We start from the raw sequence: 17,598 nt of genomic DNA on the forward strand, positions 1-17,598 counted from the left end.
GCTCTATGGGAACCCTCCCAGTGCCTAGGGAATACAGGGTAATGTAACCCTTTCAGCTCTTACCATGCCATATGCCATTGGAAGTTTTTTCTTCTCCCTTTACAGTAAGTTATACAGAAACTCAGCAGACCACCTCATCAACAGCTAGTGTGCTAGAATCTAAATGATTTTTGCAATTATATGTAAAACAGTTGTCAATGCATTGTTGCTTTTCAGTCAAAGCTGGCATTGAAACCTGAAATGCATTACAAATCACTTCCCTGTACCTTACATCAAAACATCAAGACAATGCCCATTAATAAGCATAAGAAAACTTAAGTAACCCTTCCATGAGATAAGGAACCTCTAATGTAACAGAATACAAGCCTCCAGATGATTCTGGAAGGAACTGACATCAGCAGGCAAAAGAATGGACATTGTTCAATGATGTCAGTTCCAGAAAGAACTATCCTGCATGTCTGTAAATGTTCTTCTCTGAAGACAAGCAGGATAGGTGTATCCTTACACTTGAGTGAAGTCATCCCGACAAAGCCCGATGTGCACACTGACCAGCTCACTATATCTTTAAGAGACTTTTTCTAGCTGTCCCACTGTGTATGCGAGAGTGCCTTCCTGCCCGACGCACGACCTTCAGTCTAGTTTTTTCCATGGGGCCAAGCAATGGCCTAGTGGATCTCCCCCTCAGCATTTCTTTTTCAACAACTGTGCCTTCCTGTGAGGATCTCTTTCATATTTTTCACTCATGGTTTTATTTTTTCTCCTTCCTTTTACACTTTTAGGGGGGTTTTTCGGCACTTTTAAGATGTATTTCCTTTTTCATGGCTACTGGGGCCCTCTTAGCCACAAGCATCAAGCTCAATTTGAGGTAAGCCCTTTTTTTTTGCCTCATCATCGAGCCTCTTGATTTAGCCTGTCTTCTTTTTCACATGCCCCAGAGGGCCCCCCAGTGGTTTCAAGCAGCGCACCCAGTGCAATCAGGTGACTTCCAGCACAAATGCACACAATTTTTGTGTGGAGTGTCTGGGGCCTGACCATGACCCCACTACCTGTGTTCTTTGTTTACAAATGCAGAAAAGAACACAGAAAAACAAAGTGGTGTGGAGGAGTGGCCTAGTGGTTAGGGTGGTGGACTTTGGTCCTGGGGAACTGAGGAACTGAGTTCAATTCCCACTTCAGGCACAGGCAGCTCCTTGTGACTCTGGGCAAGTCACTTAACCCTCCATTGCCCCATGTAAGCCGCATTGAACCTGCCATGAGTGGGAAAGCGCGGGGTACAAATGTAACAAATAAAGCCAACATGGATTTAGTCAAGGGACATCTTGCCTCACCGATCTATTACATTTCTTTGAAGGGGTGAATAAACATGTGGATAAAAGTAAGCCAGTCAATATTGTGTATCTGGATTTTCAAAAGGCATTTGACAAAGTACCTCATGAAAGACTCCTGAGGACATTAAAAAGTCATGGGATAGGAAGTAATGTCATATTGTGGATTGAAAACTGGTTAAAGCTGAGAGTAGGGTTCAATGGTCTGTATTCTCAATGGAGAAGGATGGGTTTCCCCAGAGGTCTGTGACGATCGCTGCTTTTTAACATATTTATAAATGATCTAGAGATGAGAATAACTAGTGAGGTAATTAAATTTGTTGATGACACACAGTTGTTCAATCACAAGAGGACTGTGAAATTGAAAGAGGACCTTATGAGACTGGGAGACTGGGCATCCAAATAGCAGAATGACCTTTTTTTTTTTTTTTTTTTTTTAATCTTGTTTATTAGCAACAATAATAAACATACAGTCATAATGGTAACACAATGTAGTTGACACGATCCATACAATCAATACAGTCCTCAACCGTTGCTAGTGTTTTCCCCTCTTTTACCTCCATCCCCCAATCCTCCCCTCCCCCCTCCCTCTCTTTAGGAAACTATTCAATCGTCGGGATGGTGGATTCTCGTATACACAAATAAAAACCTTACACCAAAGCATTTCAATTCAAAAATATACACATACTCCTGCCTACTAGTATAAGTTTTAACAGTTTAAAAGTCTGCTTCTTGCAACTGGCGTCAGGGTGTCCCAGTATGGAGCCCAGGTCTTGCAAAATCCGTCTCCCCTTCTGGAAGCGAGGTCTCCAACTCCTCTTTTTTCCAGCAATAGCAGATGACGTTTAATGTGAGCAAGTGCCTGGGCCCAAGACCTGGACATCATTCCAGCCGAACAAGGCAGGTGCAGACTCAGATGTCTCATGATGACTATTTTGTGAGTCTGATACGGACCATTCATGGGAGTCTGGGGCAAAGCTAGACTATCTCTCAGAGGAGGAGTCTTATGGCACATCCTCAGATCCCTCTTCACTTGATGAGCAGAGGAAATTTCCACCAGAACCCCTCTCCTTCATTCGTTTTGTAAAAAACAAAAAATGGCAGATGCCATTCCCTTTAAGTTGGAAACGGAGGTTGAACCTAGGGCTGAGTTGTTCCAGGTCCTAGAGTTTGATTCTTCACCCAGAGACGCTGTGACTGTCCCTCTGCATTGGGTTCTCCGGGATACACAGATGAAGAACTGGGAGACCGCTCTCTCCGTGCAAGTGGTACCCATGAATTTAGATTCTATGTACCGAATCGAAAAGGCTCCCAGATTCGAAAAGGCCCAGTTGCTGCACCACTCCCTGATGGTCGAATCTGATCTCAAAAGAGCCAGGAGTTCCAGGTTTCATGCCTTGGCAGCCCCAGGTAGAGAGGGCCCAGACTTCTGGATGTGGAAAAGGAGCATCAAGGGTTGATGGATCTTCTTCCCAAAGGAATCCAGACTACCAGCTCTACACGAGGATATACTTGCAGTCTTTGGTACACAATGTACTAGCCTTTACAGACTCTCTCCAACTGGATCAGGCTGCAAGCTTTGCCAGCTAGCCAAAAAGAAGGAGGAGTGTTGGAAATATTTGTCTAGAAGCGCATATGATACTTTTGACATTGCGTCCAGACTCTCCACTTTAGATGTGAGGGATATGTAGACTCTCATGGTTGTGTGTCTCTGACCTTGAACCTCTGATTCAGGAGAAATTAGCGGACACTCCCTGCCAGGGTGACAACCCTTTGGGTACAAGGTGGAGACATACTAATACCATCCAGTCTCTCTCCTGACGACCTTCTGCGCCCTCTGTGGGTCCCAAAGAAGTTCCTACTACTCTCAAAGGCATAGATACACTCCTTCTGCCTAATGTCAGCAACAGACCCAGCCCCAACATCCCCGGGCCCACCAGCAATGTCAACAAAGGTCACAGCATATACGCTGGCTAAAAATGGGGACGAGTTTTTGACTGACTCCAGGACAGCATAGCTGCCATCAAAGTGTTCGTTCTGGATGACCTGCCAAGTAGGAGGGAGGCTGAATGTTTTCCAAAACAGGTGGCCCCTTGTAACCTCAGACCGGTGGGTTCTCCAAATAATCTGGATGAGATACACCCTTCATTGACAAAGGAAACCTCCAAATTGTTCTCCACGGGCATCATTCCTCGGTGTCCAGCATCAGCAGGTACATGCAGAGGAACTCTCCACTCTTCTCCAGGCCCAATTGGTTGAGCCCATCCTACCAGGGAGCACACACCAATGGTCAAAAAGACAAGGGGATTTTGTCCCACCTTAGACTTCAGGGGCCTGAATAGATATCTGGTTAAAGAAAAGTTCAGGATGGTTTCCCTAAGTACCCTCCTCCCCATGATTCAGGAAAAAAGACTAGCTATGTTGTCTGGACTTGAAGGATAAATATACCCACATACAGATACTTCCCAATCACTGGAAGTACCTCAGATTTCTAGTAGGGAAATACCACTACCAGTACAATGTCCTGCTATTTGGCCTCACGTCCATGCCCAGGGAGTTTACAAAATGTCTTTCAGTAGTTGCAATATTGCTTCACAGACAGAGTGCATGTATTTCCCTACCTGGATGATTGGCTAGTCAACAGTACATTGCAGGAGGGTGCTCAAGAATCAATGCGGAGAACTATCTGGATGCTGGAGCTACTAGGGTTCATTATAAACTACCCAAGTTTTGCTGTAACTCTCTATATATTGGCCAGTCACAGAGGTTAATGGCCAGATTGCAACTACTTCCGGTGCATGCTAGAGTGATGCTTTAGATCCTTTGTTTTATCTACAAGGTAACACATGGTCTTGCACCTCTTCCTCTGTCTGTCCAGTTGACTTATTCTTCCTCTTCTTCAGAGAATGTATGCCACTCCAAGAATCAATGTATGTTTTTTTTCCTTCTCCCAGAGGTCTGAAATACAGCAAGCATTGGAAGGCTTCCTTTTCTATTTTTTTTGTCTCCACTGGAATTAAGGTTAGAGAGTTCCTATTATTCTTTTAGGAAAAGATTGAAGACTCATCTTTTTGAGAAATATTTTGCTTTATAATTTTATTTAGTAAAAGTAATTTCCTATTTATAATAATAATTTTTTTTTGCAATGATTTATACTAAGTATAGTAGGATTGCTAACATTGTAAATTGTTTAACACTTTTTATTATTCTTTTGTAATATTGTAATTTTCTTTTTGTATTTGTATATTTGCCTTGGCTTTAATTCAATTATGTAAACCACCTAGGATCTTTTTTGGATTATGCGGTATATAAACCTAAGATAAGATCTCCAGCCTGTTCAGCAATTGGAGTATATAGGATCCCTGCTAGGCACAGTGCAAGCTCAAGCCTTTCTCACCTAATATCGGGTTGACGATCTCATTACAATTGCTGCCCAGTAGCTCAGCAGATGTTGAGATTGCTAGGCCATGGGGCAAGATGATGTCTGAAAGGAAGCAAACATGAAAGGCCAATGCACGCGATCAAAAGCCTTCTAACATGGCTGGGATCCATTGAGCATGCACCAATCACACTATATGAAGAATTATTTTAAGACTGTCCATGGTCTGCCGCCCCATTACAAACCCCACCTGATCAGAATTAATAACTCCCAGTAACCAGGGGGGGCAGCCTATTGGCCAAAATCTTAGCCACTATTTTTTAAATCTACATTGATCAATGAGATAGGCAGGTAGGACCCACAAACGGTGTTATCTCTCCCTGGTTTACATAAGATGGTTATTCCTGCAGTATTACTATGAGAGGCGATAGAGCCTCCATCCCTTAAAAAATTACATTTAGCTAAAACGGGGGCCAAATAGACCTTATAACTTTTATAAAAGAGATAGATTAGAAAAGCCATCGATTCCTGGAGCCTTACCTGCAAGCAGACCCTTAAGTACTCCCACATCTTCTTGGGGCAAAATACCCATGTCTACAGCTTGTTTAGTGTCTCCAGGAATAGAGAGTAACACCACTTCACTAAGATAGGAATGAATATCCTCATCCCTAATGTTAGAGTCATGAGCATATAAATTTTAATAAAAGGCTAAAAAATGCTCTGGGATTTGCTGCTCTTGCTAGACCAGCTCTCCCCTGCCATCCTGAATTTTAAGACTCTTGAGCTTGCACCTGCTGTTTCCCCGAGTTTCTGTACTAAAAGCCTACAAGATTTATTACTATGTTCATAGTATTGATGCTGAAGTTTTCACAATTGGAACCCATCTGCTAACCTAAGATTCTGTAATTCCCATCTTTATCTATTAACTTTCTATCCGCCCTTCGCAGAGTCCTCTGATACTACTGTTATAACCCCTCTAATTGCGTTATCAAGGATTGCTCTTTTTCCAATCACTGTTTCTTTTCTTTGAAGCTCCATTTAATAAGAAACTTTCTGATAACCACCTTCAATCCTTCCCATGAGTGAAGGTGACACTTCCCTGTATCGTTAAATTCTAAATACGTAGAGATCTTCTGCACATGAGCTCTGACCTTCACGTCTTTAAGCAGACTCTCTTAAGTCTCCAACATGATGTCCCTCGTGGGTGGTCACCACACTAGGCCGTAATCTGACCATATGGAGACTCAATACCACTCCCCCTAATTTACACACCCCAATATTCATTCCTCAACAGAATGCCGTGAACGCTGAATCCTTATAACCCACAATCCCCCATATCTCCTCTGTGCATCCACAACCAACAGCAGCAATAGCACATGAGGTGGTGAGCACCACCACCCAACCTGCATTTTAATCTAATAACATTAAACATAAACCAACCCCCCTTGAGAATATATAGATAGTAGGCATTATACATGAACCACAATTGTAAGCACTAAAATATATATCCTGTCTCAGAGAGGACATCTTTATTCCAATAGCAAAAGAACTGTGAGGTAATAGTCACCAGTGCACTAAACACACCTCTCCTCAGGTTCAGTGTCAAGTCTTAGAGAGAACTGAACTGATTTCCTTATGCCCCTTGATGTCATCCGAGAGTCAAGATAGGCGGTAACCTTTGTCCACACGTCATTTCGTGAGCTGTGCCGAGGCAGATGTACAGTTGTCCTTAGTTGATGAGATCTCTTCTGAAAGATTTAGCCCCTGTAAGTGACGAACAATATCCCAAGACTCATTGGCATCCTTGACCAAATGTGTTGCCCCTTGCACAGTAAAAAGTAATCCTGCAGGGAACCCCTATTTATACTAAAGGTGCTCATTTCTGAGAAAAAGTTACTCCTTGAAACGCCCGCCTTTTCTGCAATGCTAATGGTGATAAATCAGGGTAGAACTCAACAATCAAGTCTTTCCAATTAAGCACCCCTTTCTCCCGAGATATGGCCAACAGCCTTTCCTTCACTGCAAAGTCATGAAGATACACAATATCTCTGGCCTGCGCAGTTTCCACCATCTGAACCTCCCAGACCCCAGATGAAACCAAAGAGATCCAGGATTACTCGCTGACAATTAGCATAGATTTGAGTCCTCAGGGCTGGTCTGCACTCTGATGTTATTCCTACGGGACCTGTTTTTGAGGTCCTCAGTTTTCTCCCAGCAGTGCATGAACACCCTTAGTGAATCACCCTGGGTGCGAATATCATCCACCTGTTCCTCACATATAACTTCTCTTTGTTCCAACTCATCCTACTGCTCCTTGAGCACAGCAATCTCTTGTTTAATGTTCTTTACTGCTGCACAGATATCCTGCTGAATCAGGGAGAATTCTTTTTTTTTTTTTTTTAGCTCTGCCATCCATCGAGCCATTTGGAGAGGTCCATGCAGAATATCTCTCTTCTCTGCATCAGTACTAGAGTCTCCTTCCAACTTCTCCAAGTGGGTCAGCACCATATGGAAGCCTCAATCACACACTGAAATGCCAGACACCAGGAAAACAATGGCAGGCGCACCCACAGTCTATGAATCAGGTACTGGCAGAGAGCTGATGATTTCCAACACCCAATGCAGGTTCAATATTCGAAATGCATGCAGCCTAGCTGGGGATTAGGTTTGATTATTAAATCACTTGGCTAGAGGCCTGAAATCAAGCTTTTGTCCGAGGTGATGACATCACTTCCTCCGTGATTTACTTTTCATAAAATACCCCAAAAAAGGAATAAACAATTTTTGGAACTAAGACCACATGTTCAACAGTTGGGAGCTTTATTTTGGTTGAATTTTCCATGTAAGTGTGTTATAAAAAGGAATTCACTCAAACATATTTTTTTGATCCTGAACATTTAAAGACTTTTTTGGATTCAAAATTGCCTATTTCACTACCTAGATCGGTTCCTCTTATGTCAACTTCCACTCCATAGAAGTAGCTGTTATTGTAGAATACTTCCTTTCTTTTTTCTATTTAACTTAATTTCTTTGAATTGTGTACTTGCCCTCCAATGCCTGTGGGCTTGAATGTAGCACCATAGAATAAATTGATTTTGACTTTATTTTCCTTATTATTGTGACATATGGTTGCTATATTTTTCTGTGGCAAGAGTTTATATCTTGGAATGGTATTTGTAAATCCTTATAAATAAATAAAGAGAGAGCGAGAGAAATTGCTAGGCCATATGGCCTCCACTGTGCATGTTACTCCCATGGCACATTTTCATTTCAGAAGAGCCCAGTGGACTCTGGCTTCTCAGTGGCATCAGGCCACAGGGAATCTGGCGGATGTCGCTGAGGTCATAACACAGCTTAGTCTCTCTGCTAGTGGTTGATTTGGTTCAATTTGACCCTGGAACTCCCTTTCCAAATTCTGACCACAGGTGCATCCCACCTGGACTGGAGAGCTCATGTAGATGGGCTCCACACTCAGAGGACATGGTCCTCCCAGGAGGTAACACTTCATATCAATCTCCTGAAACTTCAGGCGATTTGGAACACACAGTCTGGCAGTCAGGCTGAGCAGGGTCATGCAACTGCATGAGTGGTCTCTCAACATGGGCATAGCCCACAGGATTTTCCAAGTGTAGGGCATCACCCCTGTGGACCTCTTTGTCATTCACCTCAACAAGGTCCCTCAGTTACACTCCAGATTCAGATCACACGACAGACTAACATCAGATGCCATTCTCCTGAAGTGGGAAGAGGCTCTCCTATATGCATATCCTCCTACACCTTTAATAAGGAAGATTTTGCTGAAACTCAAACAAGATTAGGGGACCATGATTCTAACTGCACCCTACTGGCTGAGACAGATCTGGTTCCCTCTGCTTCTGGAGTTAAATTCCGATAGACTGTGGAGGATGGACTGTTTTCTGACCCTCATCATACAGAACGAGAGGTCTCTTCTGTACCCCAGCCTCCAGACTCTGGCTCTCATGGCCTGGATATTGAGAGCATAGAATTTGCAAGTGCCTGAGGGTGTTTCCAAGATTTTGCTGGCTTCCAGTAAAATTTTCACCAAGAGGTATTACACCTTTAAGTAGAGGAGGTTTGCCATCTGGTGTGAGGGGCAAGGCCCTAGCTCCAATTTCTTGTCCTACACCTTTCTGCGTCTGGTTTGAAAACCGACTCTGTAAGGGTTCAATTTTCTGCAATAAGTGCTTATCACCATCATGTGTGTGTGTGTGATGGTGGTGGTGGTGGTGGGGGGGCGCCCATCTCTGTACAGTTTATGAGAGGTTTGATGCTGACAAAGCCCCCTCTCAAATCTCCTGCTGTGTAATGGGATCTCAATGCTGTCCTTAACCAGAAGATGAAAGCACCTTTTGAGCCAACCGACTCCTGTCATCTGAAGTACCTGACCTGGAAGGTCTTGTTTTTGGTGGCAGTCACTTCAGCTCGCAGAGTGAGTGAGCTTCAGGCCTTAATAGGTAATCCACTGTACACTAGATTCCATCATAACGGGGTAGTTCTCAGCACATAACCTAAGGAGGTGTCAGAGTTCCATCTTAACCAGTCAATTGTTCTGCCAACATCTTCCCCAAACCACATGCCCATCCTGGCGAAAGTGCACTGCACACCTTGGACTGCAAACGAGTCTTAGCCTTCTATCTGGAGGGGTCTAAAGCCCAGTCTACCCAGCTTTTTGGGGGGGGTTTGATCCTAACAGAATGGGGTCAGCCATCGGTAAATGCACTTTGTTCAATTGCAGATTGCATTTCCTTCTCTTATACCTAAGCTGTGCTGACTCTTGAGGGCTGTCAGGCTCACGTCAAGGCCATGGCTGCATCGGTAACCCACTTGAGGTCGGCTTCCATCGAGGAGACATGCAAGGCTGCAACATGGTCTTTGGGCCACACATTCACATCTCATTATTTCCTCGCGCAGCATATGGCCAGACAGTCATGCAGATTTGTTTGGTGGCTAGAATCCAATTCCACCCTTCTAGGCCCTTTTTATTCTGTTCCACGCTGCACCTCCACAACCAGTTTTTTTTATATAGTGTGAGGTTAATTGGATTCGAGTTAGTCTTGAATTGCACTATTGTCCTACTGTTGTTGCTTTTGGTTAGCCTGGTAGCTAGGGAGTCCCAAGTGTAAGGATAGATCTGTCCTGCTTGTCCTCAGAGAAAACAAAGTTACTTACCTGTAGCAGGTGTTCTCCAAGGACAATAGGACAGGTATCCTTACACCCCTCCCATCTTCCCTTAGAGCTGAATTCTTTTTTAGCTATTTTATGTTACTGAGGGTGGGAAGGCACATGCACGGTGGGATCGCTGCCAAAAGCCTCTTAAAAATATATTGCACTGGGCAGGGTCCACACCAGGCTCTATTGGGATGATGTCACCCATGTATAAGGATACCGGTCCTGCTGACCTCGGAGAACACCTGCTACAGGTAAGTAACTTTGCTTTCTGTGTATCACCTGAATGTGCACAGAAAGGGCCCTGTAAAGGAATATGTACAGATTTTTTAATGTACTTTACATATCTTGGTTTTTTTTTCTATGATTGTATGCTGGAACTTGTATTAGCCAGTTGATTTCATTTTGTTCTTTTGTGGGATATTCTGTTTTGAAATGTAACCCACTTTAACCTGATTTTTACATGGAAGGGTGGTGTATAGGTTTCTTATTAAATTAAACAAACAAAAAAAATGGATTCTGAAACAGTAAACTGACCAGGTAGGACCTGGAAGATATAAAGTTACTCCATGTAGGCAACCAGAATGTTTCCTTTTCCTAAAGAACTTATTTCAGAGACCCCACTTTAACAGACATCATTAATCTGTCTTCTACAGGTAGCAGGCATCCCATCTCTGAAAAACAATAGCCAGAAAAATGTAGAAGAATTTATTCTCTTAGGAATATCTGATATCTACCAGCTGCAAATTCTGTTCTACCTGATATTTCTCCTCTTCTATCTCATCACTGTGGTAGGTAATGCCTCCATTATCATAATTATCAGAGTAGAACCTCATCTCCAAACACCAATGTACTTTTTTCTAAGCAACCTCTCCTTCATCGATATCTGCTACTCTTCTGTCACTGTGCCAAAGATGCTGGTAAACCTTTTGGCTGAGAAGAAACTGATATCTTTTGGTGGATGCATTGCCCAAATGTACGTTTTCCATATCTTGGCTAGTTCTGAGATGTTCCTCCTTGTTGTAATGGCTTACGATCGTTATGTTGCTATCTGTAATCCTTTGCGATATCCAGTAATTATGAACAAGATGACAGGTGTTCGGCTTGCAGCAGCTGCATGGCTAGGTGGATTCATCCACTCAACTCTACATACAATGCTAATATTAAGATTGTCCTTCTGTGGGCCAAATGAGATAAATCACTTCTTTTGTGATGCACTTCCGCTCTTAAAGTTGTCTTGCTCAGATACTTCTTTAGATCAGATTTTGCTTCTTACTACCCCAGGAATTTTAGGACCCAGTTGTTTTCTGTTGATACTCATTTCCTACAGCTACATCATCAACAACATACTAAAGATTAACTCAGCTGAGGGGAGGCAGAAAACCTTCTCAACATGTGCCTCCCATGTCATTGTAGTTACGGTATTTTATGGAACAGGTGTCTTTGTGTACATACAACCAATGTCCATCTATTCATCATTCAATAACAGGTTTATAACAATATTCTATGCAGTTGTTACACCTATGCTAAACCCTATTATATATACTCTGAGGAACAAAGATGTGAAAGGTGCACTCAAGAAAATATTGTGCAGAAAACCTATCATATCAAAGACCATAAAGATTGCAAATATATACCACTTTAAATGCAAAGATATTAAATAAAATACAACACAGAGCATTTTCCTATTACTAATATCATTTTGACGTTTATATAATATTGAACACCCTTCTCCTTGAACGGTTCTGACTCCATCATTAGTTGTCCAGTGCATGAAAGCTATCTTGCAGATCATTTCTTAGGATTAAAGTGTGTACAGATTAAGATGTAGCTCAATCAAGGTAAGAGTGCATGCTCTAAGAAGAGTGAGCCTTCTTTCACACAGTATGCACTGTTTAAGAAAAGCGTACCCTCTTTACACATAAGGCCAGATTCAGCCAATGGTACTAATTAGTTTGCATGCAGATCTCAGATTCATGCCCAAATCTGGGTGACTTACATAGAATCTGGGGGACAGAATGGATTCTTTTTCAAAGAGCACACACTCTTGCTGACATTCATTCTGGAATGAAAAACAAATCCAGAAAAAAATGACAACATTTTTTGGCTATTCAACAGAAGATAAAAATTTAAGGTTCACTACCAATGTTATCATTACTGAAGCAACATGAGCTGTGACATTTCCTTCAAGCCTTCCAATGAGAAATGTAATCTGTAAACCATTGTAAAAGGTACATTTCCCCACAAAAATGCCAGGTTTACTGGTGTCAAAAGAAACAAAATTAAATATAAGGTGAATGTTTTCAGGGCTTTACAGCTAGATGTATTAAAGAGCTATTCTCATTCTAGGACCTATGCAATAAAACCTGTACAAAATTGTTCCCTTACAAAAATAAAAATAAAGTTGATATTAAAGTGCCACCAAACAGTGATTCAATAAGATTAAAATGTCTCCGATAGCATTGCTCACAGAATGTGCCTGTATATAACATGCAAACTGCTTTGGTTATATATAGGAAGGTGGTATATCAAATGTATGACCCATACCTATCATACATGGAAACCCTACAATGTATTTATTAAATAACAAGACCATGTTTCTTACTAAGAGGAGATAAAATATGTAGTATGACCATGTTAAACTGTGCATGCTCGGTTCTCTTTTCTTCTTGGCTCCTCCTCCTCCTTTCTTCGTAAGGCTATGCATATAATTTTGGCAGATTGGGGGGGGGGGGGGTGAGAGAAGAAATTAGAAAGCTACTACATTTGAGGAGAGGAAGTGAAGTGAAAACAAAAACTGAAGTGAGTGCATGTTTACAGCCTTCTGTCTTCTGTATCCTTAAGGAACAATAAGGAGCAATATGATAGGGACATGGCTGGGAACAGAAGGGATACTGGTGCACCAAAGAAGAAGAAGTTACCCTAAGTCAGAAGGCCTACTAGCAGCATCTGACAAATCCCCCTCTTGATCCCCTGTAGTGTAAGCATCAGAACAGTCTACTACTGCCTCAAAGCTCATAAAATGAGCTCTGCACTCTAACCAAAACAACTGGTGATGTAATAGAAGTTTTGAGATTCAAACTGTATTAATCCTCACGGGCCTATGGCTATACTTTTATATCTCCTGTTCACTGCCTTCATTTTTCAGGTCCTCTGTTTGTAGTTAGCTGAGCCATATAAAGAAGTTATCACCTGCTATGAGATCAGGATTAAATAGCGTGCCATTAACAAATACTCACATTTATGTTTCACCACACCCCAAGAACCTATAGTGAAATTCAAAAACATCCAACACAGAATACATTATAACGACAACATTACAATATATATCATAATTATGAAAACAATAAAAATATAGTATGGTATAATTTTCTAACAAGCAGAAAAACATATCAGAAGTCAATATATGCTCTGTACTCTATACATGCTAAAGCCTCGTTTGCACATGATTTTCCTTCATTTACATATACAGATAAGTGAATGGATTTCCACACCACTTTACTGCATTTTTTAGTATGTATGTTGTAGCATGCATATGAGGGCTTTAATGTGAAATGAAAGCTTATTGAATAAGCCCCTTTGCAGCTATACAAAATCTTCTGGAAGAACACCTAGCCAGTTGAGTTTTCAGAATTACCATAAGGAATATGCATCAGATATATTTGCATATGTTAGAAAGCTACGTTATGCAAATCTATCTCATGCATATTCATTATGGTATTCCTGAAAATCTGACTCACTAGGTGTGCCTCTAGGGGAGGACTGAGAAGTACATCTAGCTTGTCAACTCTAAGTAGAAAGTGACAGCTCTTTTTCAGTCCCACTTATTGAAGGCAGTTTCTTCCCTTGGGTACAATAAGGGAACATGTTGGTTGATCAATAGAAGGGTTACAGTGGAAATCTAGCACTGTATTAGGTGAGAATGTTTCATCGTGATGGAATTTGGTATGATGATCCAGTCATTACCAACTACAGGCTACAGTGATTGCCATCAAAATGTGATCCTCTAGGTTAGGTCAGGGCTTTCATCAGCCAAATAAAACCACAGGGACTTTCAGGGAAAGTTTTAAATGCAAAAAGATGTCACACAAACCTGATAATTACAGGCTTGACAGAAACCACTTTCCCTTTGACATTCTGGTAACAAGAACCATTTGTTGGTAAGTGAATGGGAATAGAGTCTCAGATAGAAATTCCTTCTTCACACCCTCCAATAAAATGAAACATTGTTATTGGGAATATTCTTGCAGAGAAACATTTTACTTTTACTTTCTAAATCCTTTTTTTCCTCAGGATAAGAACATCAGGATTTTAGTACCCTAATCTATATGTGGCAGATAATTTCAAATGTATTCTTAAGATGAAAGTCCAAGAAAGTGCCTATTTTATCTCTATTTTGTAAAAGGAAGATGGAAAGCTATGGTGTTCAATTTCAAAGCACATGGATGTCACAAAAGGACAAAAGGGCCATCCATGTGCTTGAAACATTCAAATCCCGATTTTGCAAAGGCTGTCCAACATTGCAGTATGTCCAAATAGCAAGGGGGCATGTTTTGGGCAGGATTAGGGAGGGCCTGAAATCTGGACATCCAACAGCAATTACCGAAAGGGAAGAAATGTTCATGTCTACAAAGAAGGGCATCCTTATTTAGAACTGTTTTAGGAATGCCCAGGATACAGAATAGTGTTCTGATTGAGCAGCTGACCACTTGAGGGATTAAGGCATGACACCTCCTTAATCCCCCAATGGTTGCTGTCCCCTTCCCTCTTCCTGAAAGTGAAACCAGGAGGGGATCACCAGGACAGCTTCGGGTATTATGGGCATTCTTAACAGAACGGGAAGCAGATCTGAGGAGTAACCTAGTGGTTAGTGCAGTGGACTGTAAACCATGGGACCCAGATTCAAATTCTACTTTGGCTTTTTTTCCTTTTTTGTGAGCCATTCAGAAACAGAAAATTATCTACTGTACCTAAATATATAAGCCACCAACAAGCCCAATGGCTATTGAAGTGGTGTACATTTAAGTACAGTAGGTATTGTTCTGTTCCTTGAGACCTCAGATTTACAAAAACAAAGAGCTAAATTGGGATTTGAACATGGGTCCCTTGGTTTACAGTCCACTGCACTAACTACTAGGCTGACCCTCTGTTCTGCACATATGTCTGTGTGTCCATTTTCTAAGAATGTTTCTATACAGACATCCATGTCCCTTGTTTTAACCTGTTCAAAATTTGAACATTTCAGTTTGTAAAATGGATGTTCATGCTGGACTTTTCCGGTGCATGTACATCCATCTCACGTATTTTCAAACAGGCTATATCCTGTTCGCAAATACATGCGAGATGGACATCTGTCTGGGATGTTTTATTTATTTATTGCATTTGTATCCCACATTTTCCCACCTATTTGCAGGCTCAATGTGTTCTGATTTGGATGTCCTTTCAAAATTCCCCTCTATTAAAATATGCTCCCAGACCCACGCACAGTACTGTGCAAATATTGACACCTGCTCCAAAGCTGTTGTAAATATGTTCATGTACCCTACCTTATGTACCTATGTATTTTATAAAACATATGGATATACATTGCAACTCTGCCTCCTCCCTGCTCAAACTATCATCTTAGGAATGCCTAGAAGGTAGTATGTGTATAAACAGGTGAAATTCTACATGCGTAAATGACTACACAATTTAATAAAATACCCTTTTCTGTGCATAAAACTGGCTATACACTGGAAAATCTTATATAAAATTACAAAGTATTAAGCTATATCACTAGTCTAGCATTGGATTTAGCTGGAAACTAGTCTGTGATAAAATTTCATTTACTTCATCATTTCAATTTACACTCCATGCTGAAAAGTACAGAAAATAACCAAATATGTTTTCATGGGGACAAGAAAACAAATTATGAGACTTGTTCTTACACTGGAAGATGGATCTTGAAGCTACAGATATACCTAGCAGAATACCTCTTATAGACACAGGCTCTTTTTTTGCTACTTCGGTATGCCCTGATTCTGAGTGATCAAACATTTTGCTTTACTTTGTTTTTATTGTAGACTTCTGAAAAACAAATCCTGGTGAAAGGTGTCTACTAATTGTACAGTAAAGACAAACAGACAAGTCTCTTAAGTCATATGTTTGCATTCTACAAAGCAGAAATTCCCAAAGAGTGTAATACAAATGATTGATCAAACACAAACCTTAAAACAATGAAGAAAGAAAATATAGATATAGGTATAGGTCACGTATTTGATATACTGCCTTTCTGTAATATAACACAAGTGGTTTACATATTAAATACAGGCACATTTCCCTAGTGGGCTCATAATCTAAGTACTGTTTTAAATATATTCTACTACAGCAATTTTTTCCCATCTGTTTCAGAAGGGATTTTTAAAAATATCTTTCAGTTCTTATGGAAAGCAATAACCAGTCCTATAAACTAGCAATGCACAATACAGTAAAATACTTTATTTCATTTTCTGAATAATACATAAAACAAAGTTTAGAAGTTTTTAGTTTCATATTTCCCTCAAAGTCTAAGACATTTTTTTATATGCAGTCAGATGATTTTATACAAATGTAATTCACAAAATGATCCAATTCTCCCAGCCAGGCTAGTCCTGGAATGTTAATGGAATAATTTATAAATGATTCCTTTGACTTAGTCCCTACTGAAAAGTCAGATTTCATATTTCATTTGAATGACTAAGTACAGTGAAACATTTTTGATTAATTGCCACAGAACTTTAAATGTATCAGGAAAGAAAAAGTGCTTCCCGAGTGTCTAAAACATGCAAAAATGAACAGACACTGCAGCAAGTATATGTTGTGTATGGATTCATATTACTTCAAGTTTTTATTAATGTAACTGTGATTTTCAAATATGCACTATATGCAATTTATAATTAAAGAGGTTTGAGAGGGTGCCATTTTAAGTGCTATTTTCATTACAATATCATCATTTTCTCCTTTTCACCTTAGTGACAGAAAGACTCACTAAAGCTGAGTTTTCCCCCTCTGAGAAAGGACTTGTGGAAATACTCACAGAGCCACTACAATGGTACTATGTGAGATGTTCTAGCACCAAGGTCCTACTCAGATAACTCACAACCATCTTTCTCCAGTGGTTGGACAGTATAAAGTGTGGAGAGAAGGTAAAGTCTTCTTGCAAATTCAAATGCCTTGCCCAGAAGGCATGATCATCTCCTGCAACACAAGGTGTAGCAAGTGGTTCTGTTCTGCTGTCAAAAGAGGCCTAAGGAGAAGAGAAAGGCAGAAAATCTCAATACTATGGAAAGAAGCAGGATTAACAATCACCAATAAATGAATATTAACCCTAACATTGTTTTCACACATTGTTTCCTGCACAGAGAGGCCCTCATTTCAAACTCAATAGTACCTAAACTCCAAAAAATACTGGCTGAGGAAATCAAAATGGTTAACTACATCAAGAGTAGGCCATTAAAATCAAGGTTGTTTTCAGCACTGTGTTATGCCATGGAAGCTGCTCACACACAACTTCTACTGCATGTGGAAGTGAGATGGCTATTTCAAGGGCAGGTGCTTTCAAGGTTGTATGAACTGAGGGAAGAGCTTCTAACCTCAGAACAATCTGACCTGGCTGACGTGCTTATAATGAGAACTGGTGCAACAGAGTTGCATTCCTAACTGTAATTTTCCAAGCCTTGAACGCTCTTA

The 17,598-nt window shown here is 40.8% G+C and overlaps 3 protein-coding genes across 4 annotated transcripts in view; 1 reads left to right on the forward strand and 2 right to left on the reverse strand.

Annotated features, from left to right (window-relative positions):
* LOC115476511 (extracellular calcium-sensing receptor-like) overlaps positions 1 to 8,278 on the reverse strand; it is a 115,611-nt gene extending 107,333 nt beyond the window's left edge. Inside the window, exon 1 of the mRNA XM_030212958.1 lies at positions 8,141 to 8,278. Within this exon, the coding sequence (XP_030068818.1) occupies positions 8,141 to 8,278 (138 nt within the window). The remainder of the gene's footprint in view (positions 1 to 8,140) is intronic.
* Positions 8,279 to 10,520: 2,242 nt separating this feature from the next.
* Positions 10,521 to 12,749, forward strand: LOC115476588 (olfactory receptor 5V1-like; the record flags this gene model as incomplete). The annotated part of the gene is made up of 1 exon (XM_030213075.1): positions 10,521 to 12,749. A coding segment is annotated over one exon (1,035 nt), but the record flags the coding sequence as incomplete, so codon positions are not given.
* A 3,141-nt stretch (positions 12,750 to 15,890) lies between these two features.
* LOC115460223 (factor VIII intron 22 protein-like) overlaps positions 15,891 to 17,598 on the reverse strand; it is an 86,996-nt gene continuing 85,288 nt past the window's right edge. Inside the window, exon 12 of one of the 2 annotated variants that reach the window (XM_030190036.1) lies at positions 15,891 to 17,155. In XM_030190036.1, coding sequence (XP_030045896.1) covers positions 17,074 to 17,155 — 82 coding nt within the window. In that variant the 3' untranslated portion in view covers positions 15,891 to 17,073. The remainder of the gene's footprint in view (positions 17,156 to 17,598) is intronic. The other variant, XM_030190037.1, reaches the window with a different exon arrangement.

Source organism: Microcaecilia unicolor, chromosome 1, assembly GCF_901765095.1.
Source record: "Microcaecilia unicolor chromosome 1, aMicUni1.1, whole genome shotgun sequence".
Taxonomy (NCBI): Eukaryota; Metazoa; Chordata; class Amphibia; order Gymnophiona; family Siphonopidae; genus Microcaecilia; species Microcaecilia unicolor.